The sequence below is a fragment of the Mus pahari genome, chromosome 4 (assembly GCF_900095145.1).
Source record: "Mus pahari chromosome 4, PAHARI_EIJ_v1.1, whole genome shotgun sequence".
Classification (NCBI taxonomy): domain Eukaryota; kingdom Metazoa; phylum Chordata; class Mammalia; order Rodentia; family Muridae; genus Mus; species Mus pahari.
Genome location: NC_034593.1, coordinates 106,301,045 through 106,328,936, shown reverse-complemented (window position 1 = coordinate 106,328,936; position 27,892 = coordinate 106,301,045). Strand labels below are relative to the sequence as shown.

Sequence of the window (27,892 nt, the reverse complement as noted above, 5' to 3'; positions counted from 1 at the left end):
TGTTTCCAAGGTGCTGAAGGTGCAGGGTTGTAATGGTACAACCAGACTTCTACATAGAGAGAGGCTAAGGATTTAAACTCACGTCTAAATGTATGAACAGCAAGTATTCTTGCACTATTCTGTGTCCCCAGCCCACAACATAGACTATGGCCTTTAATCATACCAGCCCAAGCTAAGATACATTAGAATAGTGTTTACAGAGTTCCCTCTTTGTATTATTTAACTTTGTCTATGGAGTATCTTTCTGATATTTTCGACTTATTTCTCCTATTCCAAAGTTTGAATTGGATATCAATATTACATCTTTCTTTTCAGTGTTGCAGAATACTTCAGAGAGTTTCAATAATGGGAAGATTTTTGTTGGAAACACTATCCATGGGTTGTTTGTTTGATTTATTTATTTATTTTATGTATATGAGGACACCGTTGCTGTCTTTAGACACAAGAGAAGAGGGCATCAGATCCCCACTACAGATGGTTGTGAGCCACCATGTGGTTGTTGGGAACTGAACTCAGGAGCTCTGGAAGAGCAGTCAGAGCTCTTAACTGCTGAGCCTTCTCTCCAGCCCTGTTTGTTTGTTTTTAAAGGCAGAGTCTCATATATCAGAGACTGACCTTAAGGTCACTGTGTATCTGAGGCTGACTTTCTATTTCTGGTCATCCCATTTGCAAGCACTCTGATGATGCTCTTGTGCCTCCTCTACCTTTAGTTTATTTGGTGTTAAAGCTGAACACAGGCCTCATGAATCGGTAAGCAAGGACTGATAACAGAGCACCATTACTCAGCCTCAGGGACTAATTAATCCTTTCTATCCTGACTGTCGTCCTTATCCATACCAATAAGCTCACCTCAATTAAGAGTCTGGCCATGGTTTTTAAGTCTCTTAAATGCTTCAGCATTAGTATCCCTGTGGTCACTTACATCTCTTGGGTTTCTAACCATGTCCTAATTTCAACTCCATTTCCTTACTTTTCTTTGCTCAGCTTCACTCTCATTGGTCAAATCTGCTTTTAATTATGCACTTAGTGTGTGTGTGTGTGTGTGTGTGTGTGTGTGTGTGTGTGTGTACAGAATATCAAATACTTAGTGATCAATCTGAAAGAACTGACATTATTGATCACAAACTGTGATGGTTATCAATTTTCAACTTGATAGAATATTTGATCACCTGGAAAATGGGTCTTCAGTCATGCCTGTGGAGAGCAGTCCTGATTATATTTATTAATGTGGGGGATTCATCTTAATTTGGGAGTAACATTTCTTGAACAGGAGCTATAATGTGTATATGAGTTTATACCTTTAATATATATAATAAATATGATACAATATAGATAATATACTCCATACAGAAGACTTTATAAAATGCATAAAGTCAATTTATCATTAGCAATCATTTATTGTGCTCTCTTTTTAAAATGTGGATACAGTGCGAGCAGTCAGTGATTTGCTCCTGCCAGTAAGTATATCACATATCTTCTTTCTTTATTATTACATATGAAGAATGACGTAAAATGTTGCCTCATCAACTTTTCTGAAAATTTAAGTACTAGGAAGAAAGTTCCCTAAGAAGTCTGACTATTTGTGGATATAACTGCTGCCTGGTGGCATAGTTATCCTTGTTCAGTTATTATAGCCTTTTTTTTTCATTCATTGTTATTATTGGAGTATCCTTACTTAACAGACAGAGTCCTCAAAATGGTGAGGAGTAAAATCAGGAAGATCGTACTTGAACATTTAGCAGCAATAGAAGTTTGTGACAAATTCAATGTATAAACACAACCCTAGTTTCTTATCTGTCTTAGCATCCACCCCATCAGTTTCTCAAGCCATCCAAGACCAGCATATAGTCTGACGATAACCTTCATGCTCCTGAGAAAGACTATGTAGGCGTTTTAAACTATCATATACTCAGTATATGTGAATCATTTGATACACAGACCATTCAGTAAAATTCTGGACGGTATGGCTGGAATTGGTTCACAAGGAGCAATATCTTCAAGGAAACATGATTAAAATGAAAAGTTACTGTGTAGTTTGAGATACTCTTTCTTTCTTTAAAAATAATTTAATTAAATTATATTTTAATTTCTTTTCAAGAGAAAAAAAAAGACTACCAGATGTTAAAGAATGGTAATTCTATAAATCAGAATGAAATGCCAATGTGTTTGCATTGTGCAAAGCTGTGGTCCATACCACCTCTCCCAAGAGTGACTCAGATCTGGATTCTCATCCAAATGAGTGGAGGCGTCTCTGTGTTCACTCCTGTATGCTTCCCTGTTTGAATCTCTTTGTGTAACACACATGAAGGATGACAACATGAATTTAAAATTAAGATCCTTTGAGTCAGCTCACAAGAATGACGGTTTGGGGAAACAGGTAATTATAATTAATCAATTATATCCTATGCATCCATTACACTAATAAACAAACTATGGTCTAAGTCAAAGATGACAAAAGAGGAAAACTGTAAATATCCCTTTTTTTTTTCTTCTTCTTCACTTGAGATGTGGTCACTTGTAATCTGGAATGAAATACCTCAATTTGTATTTTTTTTTTAAGAATTATAATTCATAGCATTCAAAACAACTGACACCCAAAGCAATTTGTGAGATTCATGTTTTCAATGTACAAGTACAATCAGTTGCCACATGTTAAGGGTGACCTTTCAGAGCACACAAAGTTTAATAGATGATACCCATAGGAACGGGATGAAGGGCTACATTCGCATCTTAGTTCCTTGTCATTAACAAGAAGAAGATTGGCTATAAATTACACACCTGTGTGGTGTCTAAAGTAGTTTCTAGAAGTTTATAATTTGTCACTATGCAGCCAGATCAGATTCCTGAATATTCAAGGGATATTATGAGGGCCAGTTTGGGACATTTTTAAACACTCTCCGGTCAATATGAGAGCTCTTAACTCGATGCACATTGGCAAGCATTCTTTATTCCTCAACCCCAATAAAGACCAATCCATGAGGGAAAAAGAAATTTATTTTTTTTAATTTAGTTTTTAAATTTTTATTTGAAAAATACAATACACAGCAGAGAATTCTTTCCTCCCCCACTGTTCTTTCACAAAGAAAACTATGGAAATGTAACGAGATATTTGGCTAGGATAGATCCTGAGAAAAAGAGAGGCCCAGTTAGAAGTCGAATAGACAAACTCTATCAAAGAAGGTTCACCTCTCTTTTAACATAAAAGAGCCTTTTAAGTTACCTTAGGCATCATCGGATAAGACTTGTGCAGAATTTCTGCCATGCAAACAGATACTACTGAAGTTTTCATCTTGAACAATTTACACTGACCTGGGCCCCAAAGAAGCAGAATAAAAATGAGAGTCTCTATCACAAAGGCATGTGATTGCCTGCTTTTACTAGACTATGTATGTACATATTTATATATTGATATTAGTGCTTTCTTATACAGGTCCTAGGGATTGAACCCAGGTCCTGTGCATGCTAGGCAAGTGCTGTATCACTGAAATCTAGCTCCAGCCATTGTTTTGACATTTTCTTAAAGGTATAAATTTTAAAATAATTCTAAGTATTTGCATCATGGTTAAGCACTCTTGGCTGGGTTTGGTTAATTCACATGCATCTTTAATTTTTCCTGACTTTGTCATTGTACAATCTTGGGTTCATGATGCTTAAATATAATAGAAGAAGTGATTTAACTTTGACCCTGATTAGTTCTCTAATTTATAACTCTTTTAATCTGACCAGGTTTAGGAAGGTGGAAAAATTTCATCGTTGACTTATGTAATGTTAAGGCCTCCAAGGGAAAATTTACTCCTGTCTGGGTCCATCTGAATGGATATAGGACCAGTAGTGTTGAGCAACTGTATAGACCTGGCCAGCTACCCTGTCTTTGCTTGGCATTATGGTAATATCCTTTATTTCAGTCCTAGGAAGCAAATTTGCCATTGCTAATGCCTTCTAAACAATGTCTTTAAAGATTGTCAAGTCATGCAAAGTTTGCTCTACACTTCCAAAAGAATAAAACTGCTATAGAGATCTGTAATTCATAGAAATGAGATTTTTTTTTTTTATTTTGGGTTTTGGTAGATATATTTTGAGTTCTGCGGGATTGAAATTGGGCAATCAAAATCCATCTGGAACTAACAGAGAAGCCTTTGGTTTTAATTATTTGCTGATTTCTGTTGAAATTAAGAGAGTAAATTAAATGTTTAGATTAGAAAGATTAAAAAAATCATTTTCTGCACATTTAAGTCGAAGTATCTTGGGTTAGCTTTTGAGATTGCAGAGTGACTCATGACTTCATCCTCCTTCTGTGGAGACTGTTTTCATCTTTAACTTACATGGTCACTGTATAGCCTGTCCCTCAACCCCCTTCCTGAGTGGTAGCTGAGGTGCAGAGATGAGAATCTTCTTTTGGACCCCTCTTCTACCAAAAGCCTCACATGCAGACACTAGAAAGTCATTATTTTAAAATAAGATTATAAATAGAATCCTAAATAGCTCTGCTTTTGAAAGAGATGCTTTATGTTCCTTCATGTAAGTAAGCTTTTAAAATACTGCAGACTTCTGTTCCCTATTTTAGCATTCCTTCATTTATTTTCTTAAACATAGGTAGTTTCTCAGAACCCTAATGGCCTCTTAATGGCCTCAGTGTCATGAATGTTGAGGCAACTGTGGCATATTTGAGAAAAATGATAGTTTCAGGGTAAATCTGAATTTAGATTTAACTCTTCCCTTGACCAGTGGTAGGGACTGGGCATGTTATCGGTCTTGGCTTTATTTTTATAATATGTAAATAAAGTCATCTTTCAATATTTAAATAGGATTGCCATGAGGATTAAATGATAAATATAAATATGTTTTAATTAAAGTATTAGGCAATTACAAAAATACATTAAATATATTTCTAGTATCTTCATGATAGTATTTTAAGGTGTGGTTCTTTCTCATTTAAATTATTTGAGTTCTGGACCAATTAGAAAATTTAATAATGGACCATAGCCAATTTTGAGACACGGTTAATGCTGGAAATTTACTTGATAACAAGGTATCATGGCTGGATTTACCTTAATGTATTCTAAATATTGCCTGCATTAAAAAAGTTGCAGCACAACCATTAAACCACAACTGTCAAAGAAAAAGTCCAAATAAATAATTTTAATTATGATACATTACTCAGTGACAGTAAAAATTGGCATTTTCCCCTTTAAAAGCAGAAGCACCAGTCTTAGAATATGTAGTATGAATGGTGTTTTAAGTGAAATATAGCACAATATAATGAGCAAACAATTTAGTATAGGACATACTTTCTAAAAGTAAAGTGATTCCACACACTGAAATCTGTTAAAATGGAAATAATGTCATGCTGCATAATAAAAAGCCCCCAGAACTTTCAAAATTCACTTCAAATTAAATATGCTATACTGCTGAATAGATATATGAAAAATTAAAAAGAATTAACTAGCCCAAAATAGAGGGTTTCTTTTATACAAATATAACCCATGTGGGGGTTTCTTTCCACGTAACCACAGAGATTCTTTTGAGAAACTAAAGCAACCATTTTATTTAAGAATTGACTTGTTCATTTTGTCATGGTGTTTTTACTGAACACCCACACTTTGTGCTGGGCTTTGTCGTGGGTGGTGGGGATACAGAAGAGGAAGGCATAGCCCTGCTCTTGAGGGGCTCACAGTCTAGTGGAAGGGAGGGGCAGAGAGAGTGCTATCAAGTTTTAAAATTATAAAAAGTCTCCGACATTTTATAAATTTCCTGTGTAATCAAATAAACTTTGTTATGAATGTATGGTAAATAGGGATGATGTCCAGTGCAGGGAAAAACCATCTGCTTCAATATCATGTGACTTCCGCAAAGGCAGTGATGTGGTTCTGTAAGAGAAAAGGGGATTCCAAAGTCAGATTCCTAGGTCAACTGATTTAACAAAGTATTTAGCATTTTTGACAAGTAACTATTAACTTAATATAGAACCGTGGCCCACGTGTTTGTTGCTAAAACACAGTGTTGTCACACTCACGTCTCTGTTCTGTTACATAATGTTAGCTAATTATATCTTTTATTCAGTATTTTTAATTAACTGAATAGATTAAAATGTTATACCTGCTTTACTCAGAATTAACACTAAAATTTTGGTAGATAAAAATGGCCATGGCAGGCACATTAATATTCTGTTCGCTGTTAACGGAATTTCAATGTGCATGCTGTAGCTTCAGACTAATTGCTCCCTGTGAAGCAGATGGTGTGGAGTGAGGTGGGCCCATGCATGGACTGAAATAGCATTTGGTAGTTGACAGAGATCTACTTCAATACTTCATTTTTGAGGTATGAATTCAGATTCCACTCTACAAGCTGGGTTTTTGTTGTTTTGATCTGCTCCAACCTCAGAATTCTTTACAGCCTCATCCCTTTTGCTTCTTCTTTTCTTTTAAAAAGCCATAAATTATAGAGAAGTAAACCTTCAGAATGGCTAATATTGAAATAGACTCAGACCTGTATTACACTATGTCATAGACACTAAGATGGCATAGTAAAATTTTGACACTGTATGATTAACCCTGACACACATGGGTGTGCATTAAGATAGGGCATGAAGGTCAACAACATGGTATCACAGCAACATCACAGAAAGGTCATCACACTGCCTGTTTAGAGTTACACAGACTGAGATTTAGGCATGAGTATAGAATAGAGATTAAGCCCAAGTAGTTGAAGAATAGAATTTTCCAAGTGTCCATTAGCAAGTACTTGTTCTAGTCCACAGCACAGCAGCAGGCAAAATACTGAGGCTTGTCCTTGAGTGCAGGTGTCCCCGGGTAAAACGGTCACTTTGTGTCTTAAAAATCATTTCGGATGCTGAAATTTAGAAAATTTAAGACCAACTTTGATATTCCACATGTCTGAGCGGCCAGATATAGGTGTTAAAAACAGCTTAGATGCTCCTTTGAGCAGCAACTGCTCATAACCACTGAGTCATTTCTCCAGTCCAATTTAAGTCCAAATCTAATGCTCCAAATTCTACATGAAAAATCTCTATTTTACTCTTTATTTCTCTCTATATACGGATTATACCATATAAATAGAACCATGTAGCATAATCAGAATGTTGTGTAAGCCAAAACTCATTTTTATGACACCAGAATTTGGCGATGGATGGCTTGCTGTTTGACAAGATCTGCCATTCAGCAAGTTCCTTTTTTAAAAAACCAGGAAGATGCAAAAGTAATCCAGAAAAGTATTCAGAATCAAAAGACTTGCTAAGTCTTTTAAATTTTACTTTTTAATACTTACTAATGGGCTCTTTCATTAAGGAATACTGCATTTCCAATGAGGGGGACAATGGAGCTAACAGTAAGAGCAGCGGACAAGCTAACATGTGAGATGCAGGTCTCCTGCAGTTGTGCTGGGGGCCTGCACAGAAGGACACAGTTCTCTGTATTTACTCTAGTTTTGCAGTACCGCTCCAACACCAGTGCGCTAATGCGCACATACGTTTATTGCCTTAATTGGAGGTGTTCACAGTGGCTAATCCCCATTATCCAGCCGAAGAGCCTGGCAAGGCAGTCTTTAAAGGTTCTCCCCTGTGAATTTTCTTCTTGATCATCTTCAATATATTGGTTTTGGAACACCTACAAAATGTGTTTTACATATGGTTTAGATTTAACTTCTTTGCTTCAGTGAATGTATCTGTTGCTTCAAAGTTCTAGGTTGTTACATTGTTAGATCACACACCATATTTAAATAAGGTTTTAAAGCATCCTAAAAGGATAGTATGTTCCATGACCCTCAATAAATTGTCATGTGAAGATTTCTTCAAAATAATTTGTAAATGAGTGAGGTCATTTATTAAACAGAAGTGAGTAAAATTCCTTTTTTTCAAGATAGCAAAAATGATCCTATAACTTAATAAGAAGGTTTAGAATTAGCTTAAGTTTTTAAACACAAGATGGAATTTCTGTGCTCTGATTTATTGACTAGGTGAGGAAACTGACTGGTACAGTAGACTCTGCAGGCAAGTGGGGTGAATATAAAGTGTTTAAATGTTGGCTCCATCACAATAGAAGATTGCCAAGCAGTTAGACCATCAAAACCCCTAGCTTTCTCACCTATGAAATGCAGATATAGTTATAAATGGATTTTTACTAATGTTAAATTATGCATGCATAATATTTCTTGGCCCCATTTCGACAATCTATTTGGGTTTATCTACTATTTATTTGTGGTTGATAAAATTTAAAGGAACAAGCTAAAATTAAACATTTTAAAGAATCAAAGATGAAAAGGAAGGAAAAATAATTTAATAGTCTATAGTTTATAAATAAAATTCACCATTTGTTCTTTCATCATAATGTCCAGTTCAGAAAACATAAAACTATAATAGCCAAACAATCTTCAAAACCCCAGAGTTTCTTACAAGAAGGATACAGATTTATTTAATGACTCAAGACAATTTTTTTGTGTTCTGCTCCTAAGCAACAGATTTTCATTTTTATTATGAAGTCTCCTTCTTGTATTGGTACCTGTGTCACAGGATTCATTGATTTCTAAAATACAAAATATGTCAGATCCTGAAAAACATCTGGCACTAAGGGTTTTGAATAAAAAGTTGTAGCACTATTGTCAAATCCACCAGCCAGTCTATTGTTACAAGAATGCTGCCTCCATTTTGCCAGACAAAGTTAAGATTGCATGTCATAATCATAAAAGTTGTCATACTTCATTGTCCTATTTGCATCCTTATTTTATTCATTGTCTGCTTTGAGGCAGGGAGCATGGACAGGAGAGAGAACAGAAAATGGTTGACTTGATGGCCAAAGCCATCCAAAAGATAGGATACAGAGTTCAAGGGCAGATGCTGTTACAGACGATCAGCCTGGTGTCACAGAGACTCTTCCGGGAGAAACAAAAACATCCAAACAAGACAAGCAACAAAAGTATCACCCTAAAAGGAGAATGTGTTCTGTGAGTCCCACTAATATGTCATGTGACGTCTTCCTCCTAGTGATCTGTGAGAGGAGTAAGATCATTTAGTAAAAAGAGATCATGTTTTAATGATGAAGACATTATTAGAGAAATTCAGACTTGGGCCCATGGAATTGGCTGTAAAATTCAAAGTAAGCAATTCTTTTGTTTATAGAAAGTGGAAATACAGGAGAATAAAACTGAGAAATGAGCTTCATTGGGCAAGAGGACAGTTTATCTACACTAGCTTTGTTGTTGTGCAGAGTTTTGTGTTAATTCAGAGTCTTCTTTCCATCCCCCCCCCCTTTTTTGAGCAATTAAAAGGGTCTAAAAAGGTCTAAAAAGCTACTTTCTGAGAGAATCCTCTCTCCCCAGGAAGAAGTGATCTCTGGAAAGCTTCCTTTGACAAGTTCCTTAAATGCAAGGGAGGTCTAGGTTCTGCCAGAGTGTTAGCTAAGGAGCTTAGGAGCCTGAGTAGTCACGGAAGATGCAGCTTCAGGTTGGAGTTTGATTAAATGCAGGTCCAGCTCCAGAGGCTTGGACCTAATTGGTCCAAGTCCTTACCCAGCCACCAGAATGCTGATGGGCTTTCTGGTTGATCCTAGTGTGCAGTCCTTATTGAGAGCTCTGCAGAGCTGCAGCATCAGAGCATACTGACGCATTCACATTGAACCCAAGTTATGGCTTAATATCCAGATCTTCTTGGAAGCTTGATGTGTATGGACTTGATCTCCAGACCTAAGCCAGTGACCATTGCGGCAGAAATCCCTGGGCTAGCAGCCTAGAAATTTACCTGTTTTGAAAGTACTATAAAAAGTGGCCCTTGGTGGATGTAGGTAAACACATGCTTTGTCCTTTAAGGTTTGTATCCTTCCTAAGGCTCAGCACTTTCTTATCTCTCACACCTTTAGGCCATAGTCTTGTCTAGATTTCCAGAATCCCACCATGTTAGGAATGTAAACTCCCAGTTTCCCTTGTCTGTCTAACTGCAAAGTCTGACCATGTGGACATTTCTTGATTGCTGATTCTGACACCCACCCCTGTTTTAGGTTCTATTTCCCCACTCATCTGGCCCCCTCAGTTGATGCTTAACCTTCCCAAGGCTCTTATCCCCACCCACTTACTTTACCTATTGGCAAATGATTCTTTCTCTCTTTCTTTTCTTAGGAGATGCTACAAAGTGAATATGTGTGTCCCTGAATGTCCTCATCCACCACAGCTCTTGGCACTGTCCCCTAGGTGTGCTTTCAAAACAATCTCCCTCTTCACCATATTATAATCTCACATGATTGGGAAGTGTACTGCAGGCCATTGACTTGGTATTTATTCAAGTTTCATTTATTAAAACCCTAATAGAAATCAAGTTGACATTTCTAGTAACTGAAACTTACCCGTAAGTTATTCTCATGTTTCTTTCACATTAAGTTAACCTAACTAACTGTAACCTTGTTTCTTTGATTCCCTTTTAACCTTTAAACATGTTTTGGATTGGCTACAGAAACACAGAGCAATCCCCAACAAAGAAGAGTTAAAGGACACAGGTAAAGGAACAAGTGTATAATAAATTCCTTTATAACCAGTTGCTAATTAACACCAAGAAGCTTGCCAGTTTCCAAAAATATTCACTAGTCAGTAAAATTCCAGATGACCTACTTCCCTTTTCCAGGTGTGTGTGTGTGTGTGTGTGTGTGTGTGTGTGTGTGTGTGTGTGTGTCTGTAATTTATGAATGAATAAAAAATGTTTATTCATACAAAATCCTGTACATTAATATTTATATCAGCTGCATTCATGATTTCCTTCAGTGACATTCAACCCAGATACCCTCCAGCCAGCCAATGGGAAAAGAAGCTGTGGTAAAGTTACCCAATAAAACACCTCTCACCAATAAAAAAGGGTGGAAAGCCCAAAAAGGAGGCAGACTAAAACATTTACATACAATGTCAGTCCATTTATGACACCATGGGAAAGGCAGAAAGAAGTAGAGGCACAGAAGGCAGATTAGTGATTAGCAGGGGTGTTTGTTAGAAATGGGCTAATTGTAAAATGGCAGCTGTTCTGGGTAGATTAAAAATCCCATAGCTTACTATTGTTGATTGCTATGTGAAAGCCTACTTTTGTTAGAACCCATAAAATTAGGGAATTTTAGGGACTAGGGAGATACCTCCATTTGTAGAGTGTTTGCTCTACAAAATTGAGGACCTGAGTTCCAGCTGCAGAACCCACTTCAAAAATCTCCAGGTATGGTGGTGCACGGTGCAACCCTAGTGCTGGACAGTCAGAGACAGTAGAGAAGCTGGAGCTCACAGGCTAGCCAGCCTAACTCACTGTCAATTCCATGGTGTACAGAGATGACGTCTTAAAAACAAGGTAGATGATATCTAAGGAAGATACCCAAGGTTGGTTTCTGGCTTCCACGTGTGGATATTTACCTGTGCACACACATATGCACACACATAACGTCAGTTTTACAGGCTATAAATTATTTATTACACCTGAATTTAATTTTACAAAAATAGGACTAACAACCATGAGCTGTCCAAGGCGAGGTACTAATGTTTGGGTCTTCAAATATGGAATCATTATTTCAATATCCAATTGTTTTGATTCCACAAGAAAATTATAAAATAAATGTACTGGAAAATATTCTAGTAACACATTTAAAATAAGCTACCCTATTTGTTTGTGTCTAATGAGCTGATGAAGAATCTGAAAAACAATATTTTCCACTGTCAAAGAGGGCATGGGTGCATGAATTGAACCTAAAGCATTCATTTCCCATTCAGCATTTCCATTCCTATGAACTTAAATCAGTATTTAACCATACAAGGACACATATCTATGTTTACTTTAGTGTTGTTAATAACTGTGAGAAAAAGAGTCTTTTATACTGAAGAAGAGACTAACATAATTTATACAGATGATAATTTCTCCACATACTTTCATATTATTGTATAAGAGAGTGATCTTGAATTTGATCTCTGAAGACACAAATGTAGAATATATTACCCTCAAACTGAAAAATATCATTTTTATTGTAGCCAGTTTTCTGATCCTGGTCATGTTACTTTCTCTATGTCTCCTACATTATGTGATGGCAATAGGATGTATTCCAATGTTTTCTTATAAAAACTAAAATGCCATTTTATGTGTGAAGTTCTCACCTAGCTTGAGATTTCTGTTTATCTTTTACAGAAGCTTAGCTTTTACTGTTGAGTTTGATGATATATTTGTTTTATTTATTGATTTATAATTGTATCTATGGTAACAGATGTGAGCAAACCTAATCATTTGGTATAAGCCTACTTGTAGAGAAAACCATGTACACAATCCCAAAGTTTTTGTTTTTATTTTGTGAGACAGGGTCTCAGTATGGAGCCTGGTCTAGCCTCACAGTCTCTATCTAGGTTCCATGGTTTTCTAACCTCAGCCTTCAAAACGCTAATGTTGCAAGAATGTGGCACCACACATAACTTTCTCACAGGGCCTTGAAATCTGCTTTAAGAAAATGTTTCAAGGTGCTTGTGGCAATAACTCACCAAGAAAATTACTTGTCATACATGCATGAGGACCTGATGTTGAATTCTAAGTACCCAGGTAAAAATGTGGGCATAGTAGGTATGTCTATTTCCTGATCTCATTCAGGGTCAGTGACAAAAACATGTCAAAAAAAAAAAAAAACAACTTAGAGAACAACAGAGGAAGACACCAGGTAGAAGCCTTTGACTTTACTACTCACATTCATACATGTTCATGCCCATTCATAAGTATACACAAACACACAGATGCTTATAAGCACCCCACATCCATAACACGCACACATACAGAGACAGAGACAGAGACAGAGACAGAGACAGAGACAGAGAGAGGATTTCAAGTTATCACTACACCTGGATATGTGTGCTTCCTGTCTATTTTGTTTTATATGAATACTTCCTTCGTTCTTCTTTCTATCTTCCATCTCTTCTTCTCCCACTTTCCCTCTTCTCTCCTCCAATCTTTTCATCTATCTATCTATCTATCTATCTATCTATCTATCTATCTATCATTTATCCATTTATTTTTCAGATCGCTTGTCCATCTCAGGATCTCAAGCACAGTAGGCAATCAACTACTAAGCTCTAACCTCAGCCTTGCATTTTAATTTTTTAAAAAGAAACAAGATATCCCAATTGCTGACCTTTGCTTTTCGACTCTATCTTTACCTAAAACAATACATTTAAAAAGTGTGTAGGGGAGGGTTGAGGGGAGGTCAGTTCCAAGACGATGGCTTACAGTCTATTCCCCAAGCTGTAGCTATTTTTCTCTAGAGTATTTCTGTGGAGTACTTTCTCCACAGAAAGTTTTCATCATTCTTAGACGCTCCACACCGAGGCAAATGGTTGACAGCTCTGAACACCTTGCCTGGGTATGAATGTGTGTGCTGCTCAGGAGTGATTGCTCACCCACCACTGCATATTCTCCCTTAACTAACGGCCGAGTGAATCATATCCGCTTAAGCTATATTCATCACCCACGATGCCATTCAAAAGTAATTCTCAGAGAGAAGTTCCTTTTTTTTAATTATTTTATTAGATATTTTCTTCATTTACATTTCAAATACTATCCCAAATGTCCCCTATACCCTCCCCCTGCCCTGCTCCCCTGCCCACTCACTCCCACTTCTTGGCCCTGGCATTCCCCTCTATGGGGCATATAAAGTTTGCAAGACCAAGGGGCCTCTCTTGCCAATGATAGCTGAATACGCATCTTCTGCTACATATGCATCTAGAGACATTAGCTCTGGGGGTACTGGTTGGTTCATATTGTTGTTCCACCTATAGGGTTGCAGATACCTTCAGCTCCTTGGGTACTTTCTCTAGCTCCTCCATTGGGGGCCCTGTGTTCCATCCAAAAGCTGACTGTGAGCATCCACTTCTGTGTTTGCCTGGCACTGGCATAGCCTCACAAGAGGCCGCTATATCAGGGTCCCTTCAGCAGAATCTTTCTGGCATGTGCAATAGTGTCTGGGTTTGGTGACTGATGATGGGATGGATACCTGGGTGGAGTAGTCAGAGAGAAGTTCTAACTAAAAGCCCTTGGGAAATTGAAAAAAAAAAAAAAGAAGTCTGCTTGCCATTCTCTATCTAATACAATTCATAGATAGTGTGGAAAAATCAATCCTGAACGTGCAGACCTAAACAGCAAAAACAATAATGTTAAACTGTGACAACAGATGCTAGTATGTCTAGTGCATAGTTAGTCTAAAAGATGTTAATGACTGCTGCAAATATTTCTTGTTTGTTTAAAGCTTTTTTTCATAAAAAACATTTTGATTATGTTTTCTGCTCCCCAAACTCCTTCCAGATCCTCCCTAACTCTCCACCTACTTAATTTCATCTATCTATCTATCTATCTATCTATCTATCTATCTATCTATCTATCTATCTATCTATCTATCATCTAGGTGTCTATCTGTCATCTATGTATGTATGTACCTATCATAAATATGTACACACACATGTGTGTGTTTATCTATCATCTATGAATATATGGTACTATCTACCATCTATGTATATATGTAACTATCTATCTCTATATCAAATCAAAAACAGAAGAAATTTAAAAACATGCTTAAAAGTTTTTAAAAAATGAAAACCAAATCAAATAAACAAAAATAGCTTAGAAGTACATACATGCCACATTTTAATGGTTTCCATTTTAAATTTGGTTTTAAAGCAAAATAAAACACATGAGAATAACATGTAAATTTTTATTTATTTTAATTACTTTTCATATATACTCAAAACTAGCTTTATGTGCCTAAAGTATGTATCAATTTATGCCCATTAACTGCTGCAATGTCTAATTACTACTAAGGTTGTCTTGTGTGGTCCTATAGGACATTATATACCATCCAGCAGTTCCATGAAACAAAGATTTGCTTTAAAGAAAAGCAACTGAATCTTAAGTAGTTGGAGGGTTACAACATCCTGAAACTTCAAAAGAATTTTTCCTTAGGTAGCATGGCAGTGTATAATCATGTTTGCCTTGAGAAAAAAAAGAAAGAAAGAAAGACAGAAAGACAGAAAGAAAGACAGAGAGAGAGAGAGAGAGAGAGAGAGAGAGAGAGAGAGAGAGAGAGAGAGAGAGAGAGAAAGGAAGGAAGGAAGGAAGGAAGGAAGGAAGGAAGGAAGGAAGGAAGGAAGGAAGGAAGGAAGGAAGGAAGGAAGGAAGGAAGGAAGGAAGAAGCCCACCACACACAAAAGAGATCCTGAGTTCAAAGTATAAAAAAACTGTTAAAAACTAGCTCTCTTCACATTCAAACACACACACACTACTAAAAGAGAGTATGTTGTATGTATGTATGTATGTATGTATGTATGCATGTATGTATAGATGGATGAATGGCTCTCGAGAACCATGCCTAATAGAGCAGGTCCTTATCTTTTCTGCATGGGAGTGCATGTGACTTAACAAGCTATATTCTGACAACCTCCCAAACCCCGTGGTCCCCAACGCCTATTTCTCATTCTATACATTGGTGGCTAGGTTCTGTGGAGCTGATCCACTTCCCATGTTTTCCTGTCCTGGAATGTAGCCTGCAGTAGACTCCTACCAGGAGAAGGCATAGGCCAACAAAGTGGGTAGAAATTCTCAAGGCCCAGGAAACTCCGACCATTGAAGTCTCTGTCAGTTCTATTCACAGGCCAGTAGCCAAGTGCAAATGAAATGAAACGGAAAGGATAGTCTGCCTAAGAAGTAGTTAGTGGTTGAGACTGACACTGTCACCTACCACAACAACTAACTGTAACTGTTACTTTCTTTGTTGTTAAAATTGTTACAAACTGTAATTGTTTACTTTTTGTCAGTATTGTTAATTTTCATGAATCTCTAAGAAGTTCGAGTGAATATTTCAATTTGACCTTGTATCTGTTTAACTCTCCCATATTAAATATTCAAATATTTATTTAGGAAAGAAGTTTTTTTTAACAGTATATCTTAAGATATAAAGAAAATTCTGAGACTGAGGTGCTACCTACTGTGCTAACAAGACTCCTGTGAGGCTAGGTCAGTGCCTGGCAAACACAGAAGTGGATGCTCACAGTCAGCTATTGGATTGAACACAGGGCCCCAAGTGGAGGAGCTAAAGGGGTCTGCAGCTCTATAGGAGGAACAACAATATGCACTAACCAGTACCCCAGAGCTGTGTCTCTAGCTGCATATGTACAGAGGATGGCCTAGTTGGCCATCACTGAGAGGAGAGGCCCTTAGTCTTGCGAAGATCATATGCCCCAGTACAGGGGAATGCCAGGACCAGGAGGTGGGAGTGGGTGGGTTGGGGAGCAGGGCGGGGCAGGGTATAGTGGACTCTTTGGATAGCATTTGAAATGTAAATGAGGAAACTATCTAATAAAAACATCATGTTATTTAAAAAAAAGAAAGAAAATTAGATAATTCCGTCACTGCTCTGGTGGCCGCCCTGTCCTAAAGGATAGGCTTTGATGATTGTCTTCTGTACCTCAGACCTTTTCTCTTGTCAGTTTCCTTGTATTGCTCTTTTATTTTTAATCTACCTTTTTAAAAAAGTCAAATATTTTTAATTTTAATTGTGTGCATGAGTGTGTTATCTGTGTGTGAGTTGGTGCATTTGAACCCAGGTACCGGCCAAAGTCAGAAGTGTAAGATTCCCCTAGAGCTGGGTTAAGCGATCATAAGGCTAACACCAGTACTGGGACTAGAACTTGGGTCTGACCTAGGAACAGATCCCCACTTCACTGCTGAGTTATCTCTCCAGTGCTCTCTTCAGTCTATCTCAATCTACTTGTTTTTGCTTTCCTATGAATGAACTTCTTCCTTTCTGACCTCCAAGGTTGGTTGAAATCGTACCTGCGTTCTCGTCACACAGATTATAGTTTAGCTTCCATCCCACGAGTTCTCTTTAATTTCCTATATTGTGAAAAGGAGATGCCACAGACAATAAATATGTGTTGTGTGTGAGTGTGAGTGTGTGTGTGTGTGTGTGTGTGTGTGCAGTGTTCATTAAGATGTATGTATTTGTATGTGGGGGTGCATGAACATTTGATTGAATGTGCACAGGCCAACAGTGGCCCTGGGGGACTTCTTCCATTCCATTCCACCTTATTTTTAGACAGGGTTGCTCTTCGAGAGTAGATGTTCCCCAAGAGATGGAAATGGCTGCCTGTTTCTGCCTCCACAGCTCTGGCGCTATAGACACACATGATATTACCTGTCTTTTATGTGCATGCCAGAGACATAAACTAGCCCTCGTGCTTCTGAAGCAAGCAGTTTACCAATGGTATCATCTTGGCTCGCTCCCTGTCTCCCCTCACCCAATAAAAGGGTTACATTATCCCTCATATTTGTCACAAAGTCACTTTAAGAGATCTATGTTCTTCTCCTGATTATTCCCACTTGAAACAATCTAGATTTAGCTCAGTTAAATTCCCTAAACTGTGTGAAAGGCTTCATGAACTGTCTAAACATTTCCCTTAGTAACTATTGGATCTTTACCATCTGAGTGAAGGAGAGCAAAGAGGCCGTTCTCTGTCCTCAATAGAATGGAATGTGTTCAGAACCTCATGTGAGCATCTTCAGCAAGGTAATTTTATTTCTATATGGTTTTGTCTCATGTGTGCTGACCCACCACAGATCATGGCTCTCTGCAGGTTAACTTCTACTCCATAAAGCTGGGGCAGTTCTTGAAGGCAATTGTTCCTGTTGCTTTTGATATGCTTGGCCATATTAGAAGATATCATTGGTTTTAGTTATGCATTTGAGTGTTTTGTTTTCATGTATGCATATCCTGTGTGTACAAAGTACCCAAAAAATCCAGAAGACTCTATGTATCAGATCTTGTGAAACTGGACATACAAGAAGCTGTGAGCTGTTGAGTGGGTGTTGAGAACCAAACCTGGGTTCTCTGGGAGAGCCATCCTGCCAGCTGTTTGTTTATTTATATTTATTGTTTTGGCATAAAATAGTTTACCCACTCAGCTAGGGGAAACTTACTCAGTTTTATTCAGGGTCCCTTCACCTGTCATGAATCATTAACCAAATTTGGGGTAGGGAAGGATTTCCCCACTGTGGATTTGTTTATGCTGCATCTAGTAGAATTTCCTAACATTTGACATTTTGCTACAATTTTCACTCTGATAATCAGCTAGTATGAAGTCAAGACCTTCCCTATTATTCCTAACATAGGAGATAAAGGGCGGTAGAACTATAATTGGTTCCATCAGTATTTCCTAGAAGAAAACACAGATCCTTGATTCTTAGATTCCTAAGGGAAATTAATAGTGTCTTTTAAGTTTCTGGAAACATCCCAGAGCCAGCAACACTGCCAGTTCTTTTGGAAATGAACCTCAAAGGAGAAAGCAAAGAGAATGAGTTTGGGGGATAGGACGTGACACCTGAAGGGAGTCTCCTCTCTGGGAGTGAGATGGTAGGAATTCTAAGAAGGGAAAGACACCAGCATATGCAGGAGCCACAGCCACTGTCCTGAGTGGACTTCAGTGGCTGCAGGTGGACCTGAACACATGGGAGCTACAAACAAGATTTCAGTGTTTCATCTGACAGAGAAAAATAAACAGAGGTCTTTTGTTTGTTTGTTTGTTTTTGTTTTTTTGTTTTTTCGAGACAGGGTCTTTCTGTATAGACCTGGCTGTCCTGGAACTCACTTTGTAGACCAGACTGGCCTCGAACTCAGAAATCCACCTGCCTCTGCTTCCTGAGTTCTTACCAAAGGATTATGGAGATCACAAGGAAATAAATAGGGGTGTAAATTATACTGGATACATCCCCCCTAAGGAATTTTACTTAGTCTGAACTTACCATTTAGACAGTCTAAGGAGACAAGACTTTCTAAAAGTTAGCTTAGAAAACTGCAGTTAAAACTGTGATTATACTGAGTTGTGCATTTACTCATGAACAGCATGGTATTTGATTATAGAGAGTAAGAGAGGGGAAGTGAAGAGTGAAATACAGAGAGGGAGTAGAGACAGGAAGAAAGGGGTGGGGAAGAGGTAAAGGCAGAAAAGGAAGATAAAAAAGCAAGCCTGGGAGTGGACATAAAGTCTTGTTTCACTGGCTCAGTTTATCTTAAGGTTTGAGCACTGCTATATTAGTTCTCTTTGTCTCTGTCAATTTCTCTCTTTCTCTGTCTCTCTCTGTGTCTCTGTCTCTGTCTCTGTCTCTCTCTGTCTCTCTCTCTGTCTCTGTCTGTCTGTCTGTCTGTCTGTCTGTCTGTCTGTCTGTCTGTCTGTCTNTCTCTCTCTCTCTCTCTCTCTCTCTCTCTCTCTACCATCCACATACTCCTCTCTAGCTACTGGAGGTGAATATCTTGTATAGTATTTTGAGTAACTGCCTTCACTCTCCACATACACAAGATTTTATGAACATAGCATTTCTTTTGAGTCAAGGGTGGTGGTAGACACCCACAATATCCGAACTTAAATGAAGGCAGGAGATTCAAGAGTCAAGGCTATTCTAGGCTATATGGCAAATTTGAGGCCAACCTGGTTAACATGAGAACCTGTTTCAAACAACCTACCACCCTCAAACCTTTTATTTTTAAAGTATCATAAAATTAAAATTTATTCTTTTATATTGATGTACCTGTTGCAGTTTATTGCTGTAAAATAATCATTCACTGTTGTTTATTTCATAGGTTCTGAACATTGTTCTTAGTCCTTTAGGACTAACTTAGGTAACTCTCACAAATGACCAGCTTATAAAAACAAAAGAAAAACAAACAAATGTTAACAAACAAAAGTCAAATGCTATGTTTAATTATCAATGTCAAATTGAGGAGGTTAGGAATAAAGTAGGAGATACTTCTCTGGGAGAGTACCATCATAGGATGGTACTTCCTGAGATTTGATTGAGAAGGACTAACCCACCAGAAGGTGGATGCCATCATCCCACAAACTGGTCCTGGACTAATTATAAAGGAAAGGGGGTGAAAGTTAGATGAAAACCCGTTTTCCTCTCTCTCTACTTCTTGACTGTAGAAGCAGTGTGAAAAGCAGTGTGATACTCCTACAAACTATTTCTTCCTTGCCATGGTGGCTTTCATATTTGAACTGTGGCCAAAAATAAACTCTTGCCCCTTTAAGTTCCTTTTTGTCAAATATTTGTTCACAGCAAGAAGAAAGGATTTAATACACTAGTCACTGAGATTGAGTGAATTGACCAAGGTCGAAAATTTCCAAATTTTCCATCCAGACTGCTCATAGATCCATGAGCAGAGGCATCCTGTGGTATAGATTCTGTCATGGGAACATTCATAACAGTTTTAATAATCCTCTGTGGCTAGGGACTTAGACTCTTTATAACTTAATGTGACTAACAGATGAATAAAATTATTAGCCCCTTCACTATTTAGTGGTCATTGGATTCCAATGAGATGCTTACCACAGATGAGCCATTCATTTCATAAAAGGGAATGCATATTCAGATATTCTTGCTCACATTTGAAAGAACCTATGACTTTTCCTCATAAATTATGATATTTGTCATGTGATGAACTCCCTACCATTAAGGGAAAAGTCACTTGCATAGAAATGAAATGTACCTGTGTATTATCATTATACTGAAGGTCATAGTTCATCAAATGTGTGCTTTGAACATAAAAGGTTTGCCAGTTTACATAACTTGCAGAAGAAACACATGGACATGGAAAAAAACAGCATGGCAGGATACTAAAGCTCTCAGCCCTGCCTGCCCATCAGATGCTGACAAAACGTTACTCTTCACTCACCAGAATGCCACTGTGAAGGAACAAATGCCATTTTTACATGAATGGTTATCACAATCAAAGGAGTAGGGGAAATCTGAATGCTCCCCTCCTCTGTTTTTGCAATGTGAACAATAACAAAAGCAGTGTATTTATTCCACACAGTCTCCCCCACCTCTCTCTCAACACTCCCCCCTCTCTCTCTCTCTCTCTCTCTCTCTCTCTCTCTCTCTCTCNCACACACACACACACACACACACACACACACGAGTAGATAGCTATTGAAGTTTTCTTTATGTGACTGCCCTCTAGTTCTAGCTGGGAAGTGCGGGAACACAGCCTTTGGCAGTGGGCAGTATAAAGGGGGCATAAAATCAGCCCCTAGTATATTCTTATCATTCCTTCCGTGATCCTTCCGTGATGTATCATGGACACAGTGCATGTCCAGTGCAGAAAGCCTTCTGATTGGGAGAGGGAATGAAAAGAACTGAGAGAATGCTGTCTCCATCTCCGTATACCCCAGCAAGCACGGAAGCCCTGCATCTGCTTTATCTCAGCCTTATTTCCCAAACGAAGGAGACACAAGTCACTTGGACTTGATATAAAAAACAAAATTAGTAGAAGTTCATAAACACTGTCTCTGTCAGTTTATGGGTTCTGGTGGAAAATTCTAGCTCACATAACATAATATCATGAAAGTTATTGTAAATAAAAGGAAGTAGCTTAAAATGAACATAGGAATTTTGAATACAGAGAATGCAATAATAGTCTATAAAAACACAAAAGTTGCAAGAACAATTTTTGTAAAGTACTTGACTTCTTGCCCATTGTGACACCCACTGAGGAATGGACCTGTCCTTTAAAACATTGTGGACAAAATCAGCCCAGCCTGACCCATAGCCTTCCTTCCAACAAGAAGGGACATGCTACCTGATCTTGGAGCAATGAGACCCTGTGCATGGTGTTTGTGTGCTAACTGCGTGGTGACAATTTATGAGGCACATTCTCATTGATGGAGAGCATGAGAGGAATGGAGTAGACTTAGTGAAAAAATTCATGCATTTGCAAATAAATGCACCTTCTCATTTCGCCTGTGCACGAGGCCAGGGAACACTATTCCTCAGATACTCTAGCCAAATGCTGGATGAGTTCTATATACAGTTACAAGCTTCCAGCACAGGTGATATCTGTGGGTACTTTAAATGAGATAGGCATTTTATAAGATGCTCTTTCCAGTAGTAAATTCTTGCTAACTGACACCTTAAATTCTGAGATTAAGTAAGCATAAATAAGTAAATAACTGGCCACTCTCTGAATACACAAGCAGAGATAACTGTTGAATTTAGTCTAGATGATGACATTTTGAAGTTATGAATCACCTGCACAGATGTTACCTTTTCCAAAGGGCTTTCTACTCGAGGAATGTTGGTCATCGGCATCCGGGCCACATTGTCCCTGTGTATATGCCCATTTTCTGGTTGTCTTCCTTTAAAATTATTTACCACGCATACAACCTAAAATTTCAGGAAAGAGTTTCAGTTAGGTAAATTATTCTACAACTAACACCCTTTTGAGGAGTTTCATGAATCTCCTATAGCACCCAAGTTTTAAAATTACCAAAATGTTGCATGAATAAAACTTTACACACAGATTTACCATGAATAAATTAGAATAGCTATTCTAATGCAGATATGTTAAAAAATTCACCAATGAATGAATAATGTAAAAGAATGAATAATGACAATTCTGTCATTCCAAAATGTTCGTTAAAGTATAGAGAATGTTTAAACCTATCCAAAAATAACAACATAACCTTATAAAAAAATCCATAGCACACTAACCTTTTCTTAATGTAGCTAATCTACAATTTTCATGCTCATTATTTCCCAGTGATTCAAGATTATTATACTCACTCTAATCCTTGACAGTTGGCACTCTCTAATTTAGTAACATTCTTTTAATTATACTAGTTTATTGTCTATTGTGATATATATATATATATATATATATATATATATATATATATATATGAACAATAGCTTACTAGAGCTACTCTTGAAATAGAAGACCCTTTACATAAAAAGAATTAACCCTCATTTCAGCTGATTATATCCCAGAGGTGAAAGAATGAATTGAACCATGCATGAAAATTAAGTTCCTGTAATGTTAAAAATCCACATTTTTCATTCATCTTCTAAGGTTTCCAATTTAGTAGGTGAAGAATAGGGTACAGGAGAAGGAACCTTTAAATTTACTGCAACTTTTCTGATGCAGATGAATCACATTTAAGAAATAATGTTTTAAGCAACACAGAAAAATTATTTCCTATGGTGAGTTTATACTAACCACAGGATAATGTCTTGTTCTCCTTTCCTGGGCTTCATATTCTAGGATAAATAGTGCTTACTTTTAGTTTCAGCCTAACACTTATTTTCAAGTAAGTAAACTCTTGATCAATAGTGATACATTTGTATGTTTTCACAAATTCATTATTGGAAGACTTTTTTGTTAAACTTACTACTATGTATTTTATTTCTATTTTTAAAAAGATTTATATTACGTGTATAAGTGCTTGTTCTGCTTTATGTATGTACATCATGTGGATGCCTATTGTCCAAGGAAGTCAGAAGAGGAAAATGGATGCCCTGAAACTAGAGTCCCAAATGGTTGTGAGCCAACATGAGTGTGCCAGGAACAAAACACAGGACCTCTGCAAGAGCAGAGAGTGCTCTAAACCACTGAGCCACCTCCGCAGCTCCATTACTACTCAATAATTCTACATACCAATTTAGTCTTGGTTACTTACCATTCCTGAATAAAATTTATAAGGATACAAGATAATAGCATATAAAATGATACTTTATATTACAAAATTATTTTCTTGCAAGCTGTGATTTATCTTTTTTAACCTTCCTTTCTTTGTCCTAGCAAAACTATAGGTTTAAAAAATTAGATCAAAACCTGATAGTAAAATACTACAGTTTTCCATGAATTTTCATTAAAGCAAAGAGATAACCAAGATACTTACAGAGAGTTTTCTAAACAACCACATAATCACACACACATGCACATGCACATTCATACATGTGCCTGCACAGACACACATACCACACACATTTATACATGCACATTCATACACATACACATATATACACATAAGTGCACACACACAAACCACACACACACATATATTCATACTCACTCTACATTCACACACATATACACTAACACTTCATACACACATACGCACTTACCCAACACACATGCACACACACACACACACACACACACACACACACACACACATTCACACACACTTTCTCTGCACCTTGATCTCTAGAGAAAGGATGGTAAAGGCTTGGAAGTAGTTATTCTGTACTCTTTCAGTCTTTTTTTCCATCTTATAAGTTGACACCCTCACGATCCCACTAAGGACTAAAAGAGATTGATTGTTCAAGAAATAGAGTCATAATGTTTTGTCTGTAAAGGGAAGCTATTAAATAATTTAGTTTATATTTTCAGTGGTGTGGGGTCAGAGCCAATGGAAACTATGCAACTCTTTTATTTGGCCAGGAAAGGAACAGTTTCATCTGTTCATAAAAGAAGAGGTATGTAAACATACTGATATGGTTCTCTTATTAACATAGGCAGCAGGTTAAATTTAATGTGCAAGCTGCAGTTGATGAATGAGCATTGTTCTAACATACAAAGGATAGATTTGATAACTTTACGTAACAGTTACAATGAAACAACGTTTCATACCATATCACAGCACACAAGCGCACACGCACGTGCAGACACACACACATATACATTTATACATTTTCATTGGAAATATTAATAATTAGAAATTTGGACATTTGAAAAGAACTGTTAAAATATTTAAAATAAGACTAGTCAAATGAATTAACTGTGTACTTAGATATACAGAACTATAAAAGTTCAGTTAGCATCAATATGGGCTTTCGAAATTAGGCATGATTACTTTGCTAATTATTCATCTTGTGTTTATTAATTACACTTTTAAGTAATACATATATATTATGTTAATTATTCATCTTGTGTTTATTAATTACACTTTTAAGTAATATATATATATTATGTTAATTATGTATATATACGTATATACATATATATGTATATATTTGGGGGCATTATAGGGCTACTCAATTCTTCCTTTTTGAAGGGAAAGCAGCTACTTTATCTTAAGAGAAAAGCCATGCTAACATTCCAATAAGCTTCTCATAATAAAGCAGGCAGTAGGTCAAATTCAGTTTGCAGACTGCATGCGCGTGTGTTCGCGTCTTTGTGTTTGTGTGTGTGTGGGTACGTTTAGAAAACTCTTTAAAAGGTTTTTTCCTACGTCTTTGTTTTAATGAAAATGCAGGTTGACATAATAATAGAAGCCGCTAGAATTTATCTGTGAAATGCTTAAGCTTGCATCCTATGGTAGATATATACAGAATGGTATTTACCAGCCTAATTATTCTTTTTAATACTTTTTATTTCAACTACAAGGAAATAACTAGTTCTTCTCTGGTTTCTTATTTAAATAAATAATTTTTTGTGCTATTTTCAAGTCTAAAATTGATGTTCTCCTAGCAAATTAGAAAAAGCAAGAAGATGTGTGTGTGTGTGTGTGTGTGTGTGTGTGTGTGTGTGTGTGTGTGTGTATGTATCTATGGTATTTGCTTACATAGGCATATATATTCATGTGCCTAGGCTGGAGGTTGACAACAGATAAATTCTAATAAACTTTATACATTTAGGCACGATCTCTTACTTCACCTAAGAGCTCAACAAGCCCACTAGCCTAGCTAGCTAGATGTCCCCAGCATGTTCTTTCTCAGCGTCCCATGTGCTGAAGTTACAGACAGGCTATATTGCTCACTCAGCATTTCTATATGCTCTAGACCTGAACTGCTCACATTTGTACAAGTACTTTCTCGCCTAGCTGTCTTACAGCTAGAAGTCTTCCCTGAGCCCTCAGAGAGGAAAGCTTTCTGTGTTTGATGTGTCTGTTTGCCCTATGATGAACTAGAAAGAACTCTAAGACTGTCTGTTAGGGTACTACCCTCCTCATGACATTTCATACAATATAAGGGCATACTTTGATTTGTGTCTCTTCTCAGACTCTACATTATACAAATCAGGAACCAAATCTTCAGTTTTCTACCTCTGTACCTCACTGTTAAAGTGAGTGAACTCATTTATGAATAAGCACACTAATGAATGAACATACATTCAAGTGACAAATTTTAAGGTATATATGTCTATGCCATAGTGACTTAAACTTAATTTCCTTTCAAACACTGTAGTTTTAGATTAATGGTTTCTACACATGTATATCTCTATTCTACTATAAAGATTATAGCAATAAACCATCATGGTACACACTTTGGTTTCTTCATGTAGCACTTATAATAAATTTAATTTTATATTCACTTTTATTTTTCCCATAATTACTACATTATTAACATTGGGAAGTAGAACAGTATTGGCTCTTAATTTTGGTTTTCTGTTATATACTAACTTTAATGAGACAAGACCATGGTCAAGATGTCTGATGTATCTAGGTATCATTTTTTTAATCTATAAAGTGAGGACAATATATCTCAATGAAATGCTACAATGATTTTTACTCTTATTTAAAACAACATGACAAGTTATTATTGGGGTCAATAAAGCTGACCACTTCTCCCAACAATACTATGTATCATGTTTGGAATAGATTTCATGTCATCCATTTTTATGACAACAACAATATCAACAGCTAGTGCTCAAGAACTGTTTGTTTCATAGTTTGCTAAGCATGATGGCTCTACACTTTACCCTTGCACAATGTACAGGGATGAGTGACAGATTCAGAACACAACATAACTTCTTGTAGGACGCTAACGGCACAGACGGATATGTGGCAGAAATCAAAGGGAAAAAAATGAGAGAGCTAAGGTGATCAGAGTTACTGCCTAGGAAGAATGGGCTTGTCCAAGCCACATCTCTGCTATGCAGAGCACTTGGGTTGAGCTGTAAGGTATAGATAGGCATGGTAAGGGATGCAACAAAGCCGTACTTACTGCACATGGAATTTCATTGAGCTTTTCAAAAAAGTCAAGGTTGTCAATTAAAGTTATCCATTCATTCATTCAACCCTTATACCTGACCCTGTTCCAGATACTTGCAAAGACAAGCAGTGAACAAAGTGAACAGAGTTTTTCTCTGTTGCAAAGAAGGACAATGAAGCCACACCATCAGACCTGGCATCCAGGACTTGTGTTATGGAAGAAACACAAAAGGGAGAAACCACAGGAGTATTTCTGTGTACAGCTTGGGGACAGTCTCATTATTCTCCAATAATAGGAGGAGGACTAGAGAAGTGTGACATGTGAGGTGTCACACACTTGCAAAGACAGGTCTCAGATATCACCCCCTTCTCACTCACCACCAGAAAGCGCGCGCACACACACACACACACACACACACACACACACACACGCACGCACACACGCACGCGCGCCAGAATTCCCACACAACAAAGGTGAAGGAAGGACAGGACTTGTTTGTGATAAGGAAAGAGAACTGATTTTACTTTCAAGAGCTGGATTTATATACATGGTGAAAGGGGTAGGAAACCTCTCACTAGGAAATAAATCATTGTGGTCCCTAGAAGTGTCTGGAGTTAATGTATCAGGGAGGGTTGTGTTTTTTCTTGTTACTTGTAATGAACTGTTATAATGTTAAGAAAAACAGCAAGGTGGTTATATGAAGGATGTCAGAAGCAAAGGGTCAGGAATGGACTGTATCTATACATGACATAGGAAACAAGAAGTTCTGGTCAGAAGTACTGGTATAAGACATGAGTAACTTGGGTATCAGAAATGAACTTGAAGTAGATGATTCACTGGTTGTGGGGGATGAACCAGTAGAATGAGTCAGAGACAAATGCCATGTATAGATAATGGTGATCGGAGGAGGTGTCCTTCAACTAAGAGAGCGGCTCGGAGTAGAATCATGTTCCTTTTATTTTGGAATCATTTTAGAATCCCAAAAACACTGCGAGATAATTGCAGAACATTTGCCAGCCAGTGTTGGAGTTGCTGCACAAGATAAATGCTCTACTGGGCTGTCCAAATGAGGAACCTGGGAGTCATCACACGTTGTTGCCTGTACTTCATGCACATCATCTTCTGTTCCCTCAGGCT

General features: G+C 37.4%; 1 protein-coding gene across 3 annotated transcripts in view; it reads right to left on the bottom strand.

The window, feature by feature from the left end:
• Window positions 1-2,674: 2,674 nt before the first annotated feature.
• The window catches only part of Plppr5 (phospholipid phosphatase related 5), a 111,827-nt gene continuing 86,609 nt past the window's right edge, over window positions 2,675-27,892 (bottom strand). For 2 of the 3 annotated variants that reach the window (XM_029537981.1, XM_021196412.2), the window contains 2 exons: window positions 22,070-22,204; window positions 2,675-5,867 (listed from right to left, as the gene is read on the bottom strand). In XM_029537981.1, the coding sequence (XP_029393841.1) occupies window positions 5,835-5,867; window positions 22,070-22,204 (168 nt within the window). In that variant the 3' untranslated portion in view covers window positions 2,675-5,834. The remainder of the gene's footprint in view (window positions 5,868-22,069; window positions 22,205-27,892) is intronic. The other variant, XM_021196413.2, reaches the window with a different exon arrangement.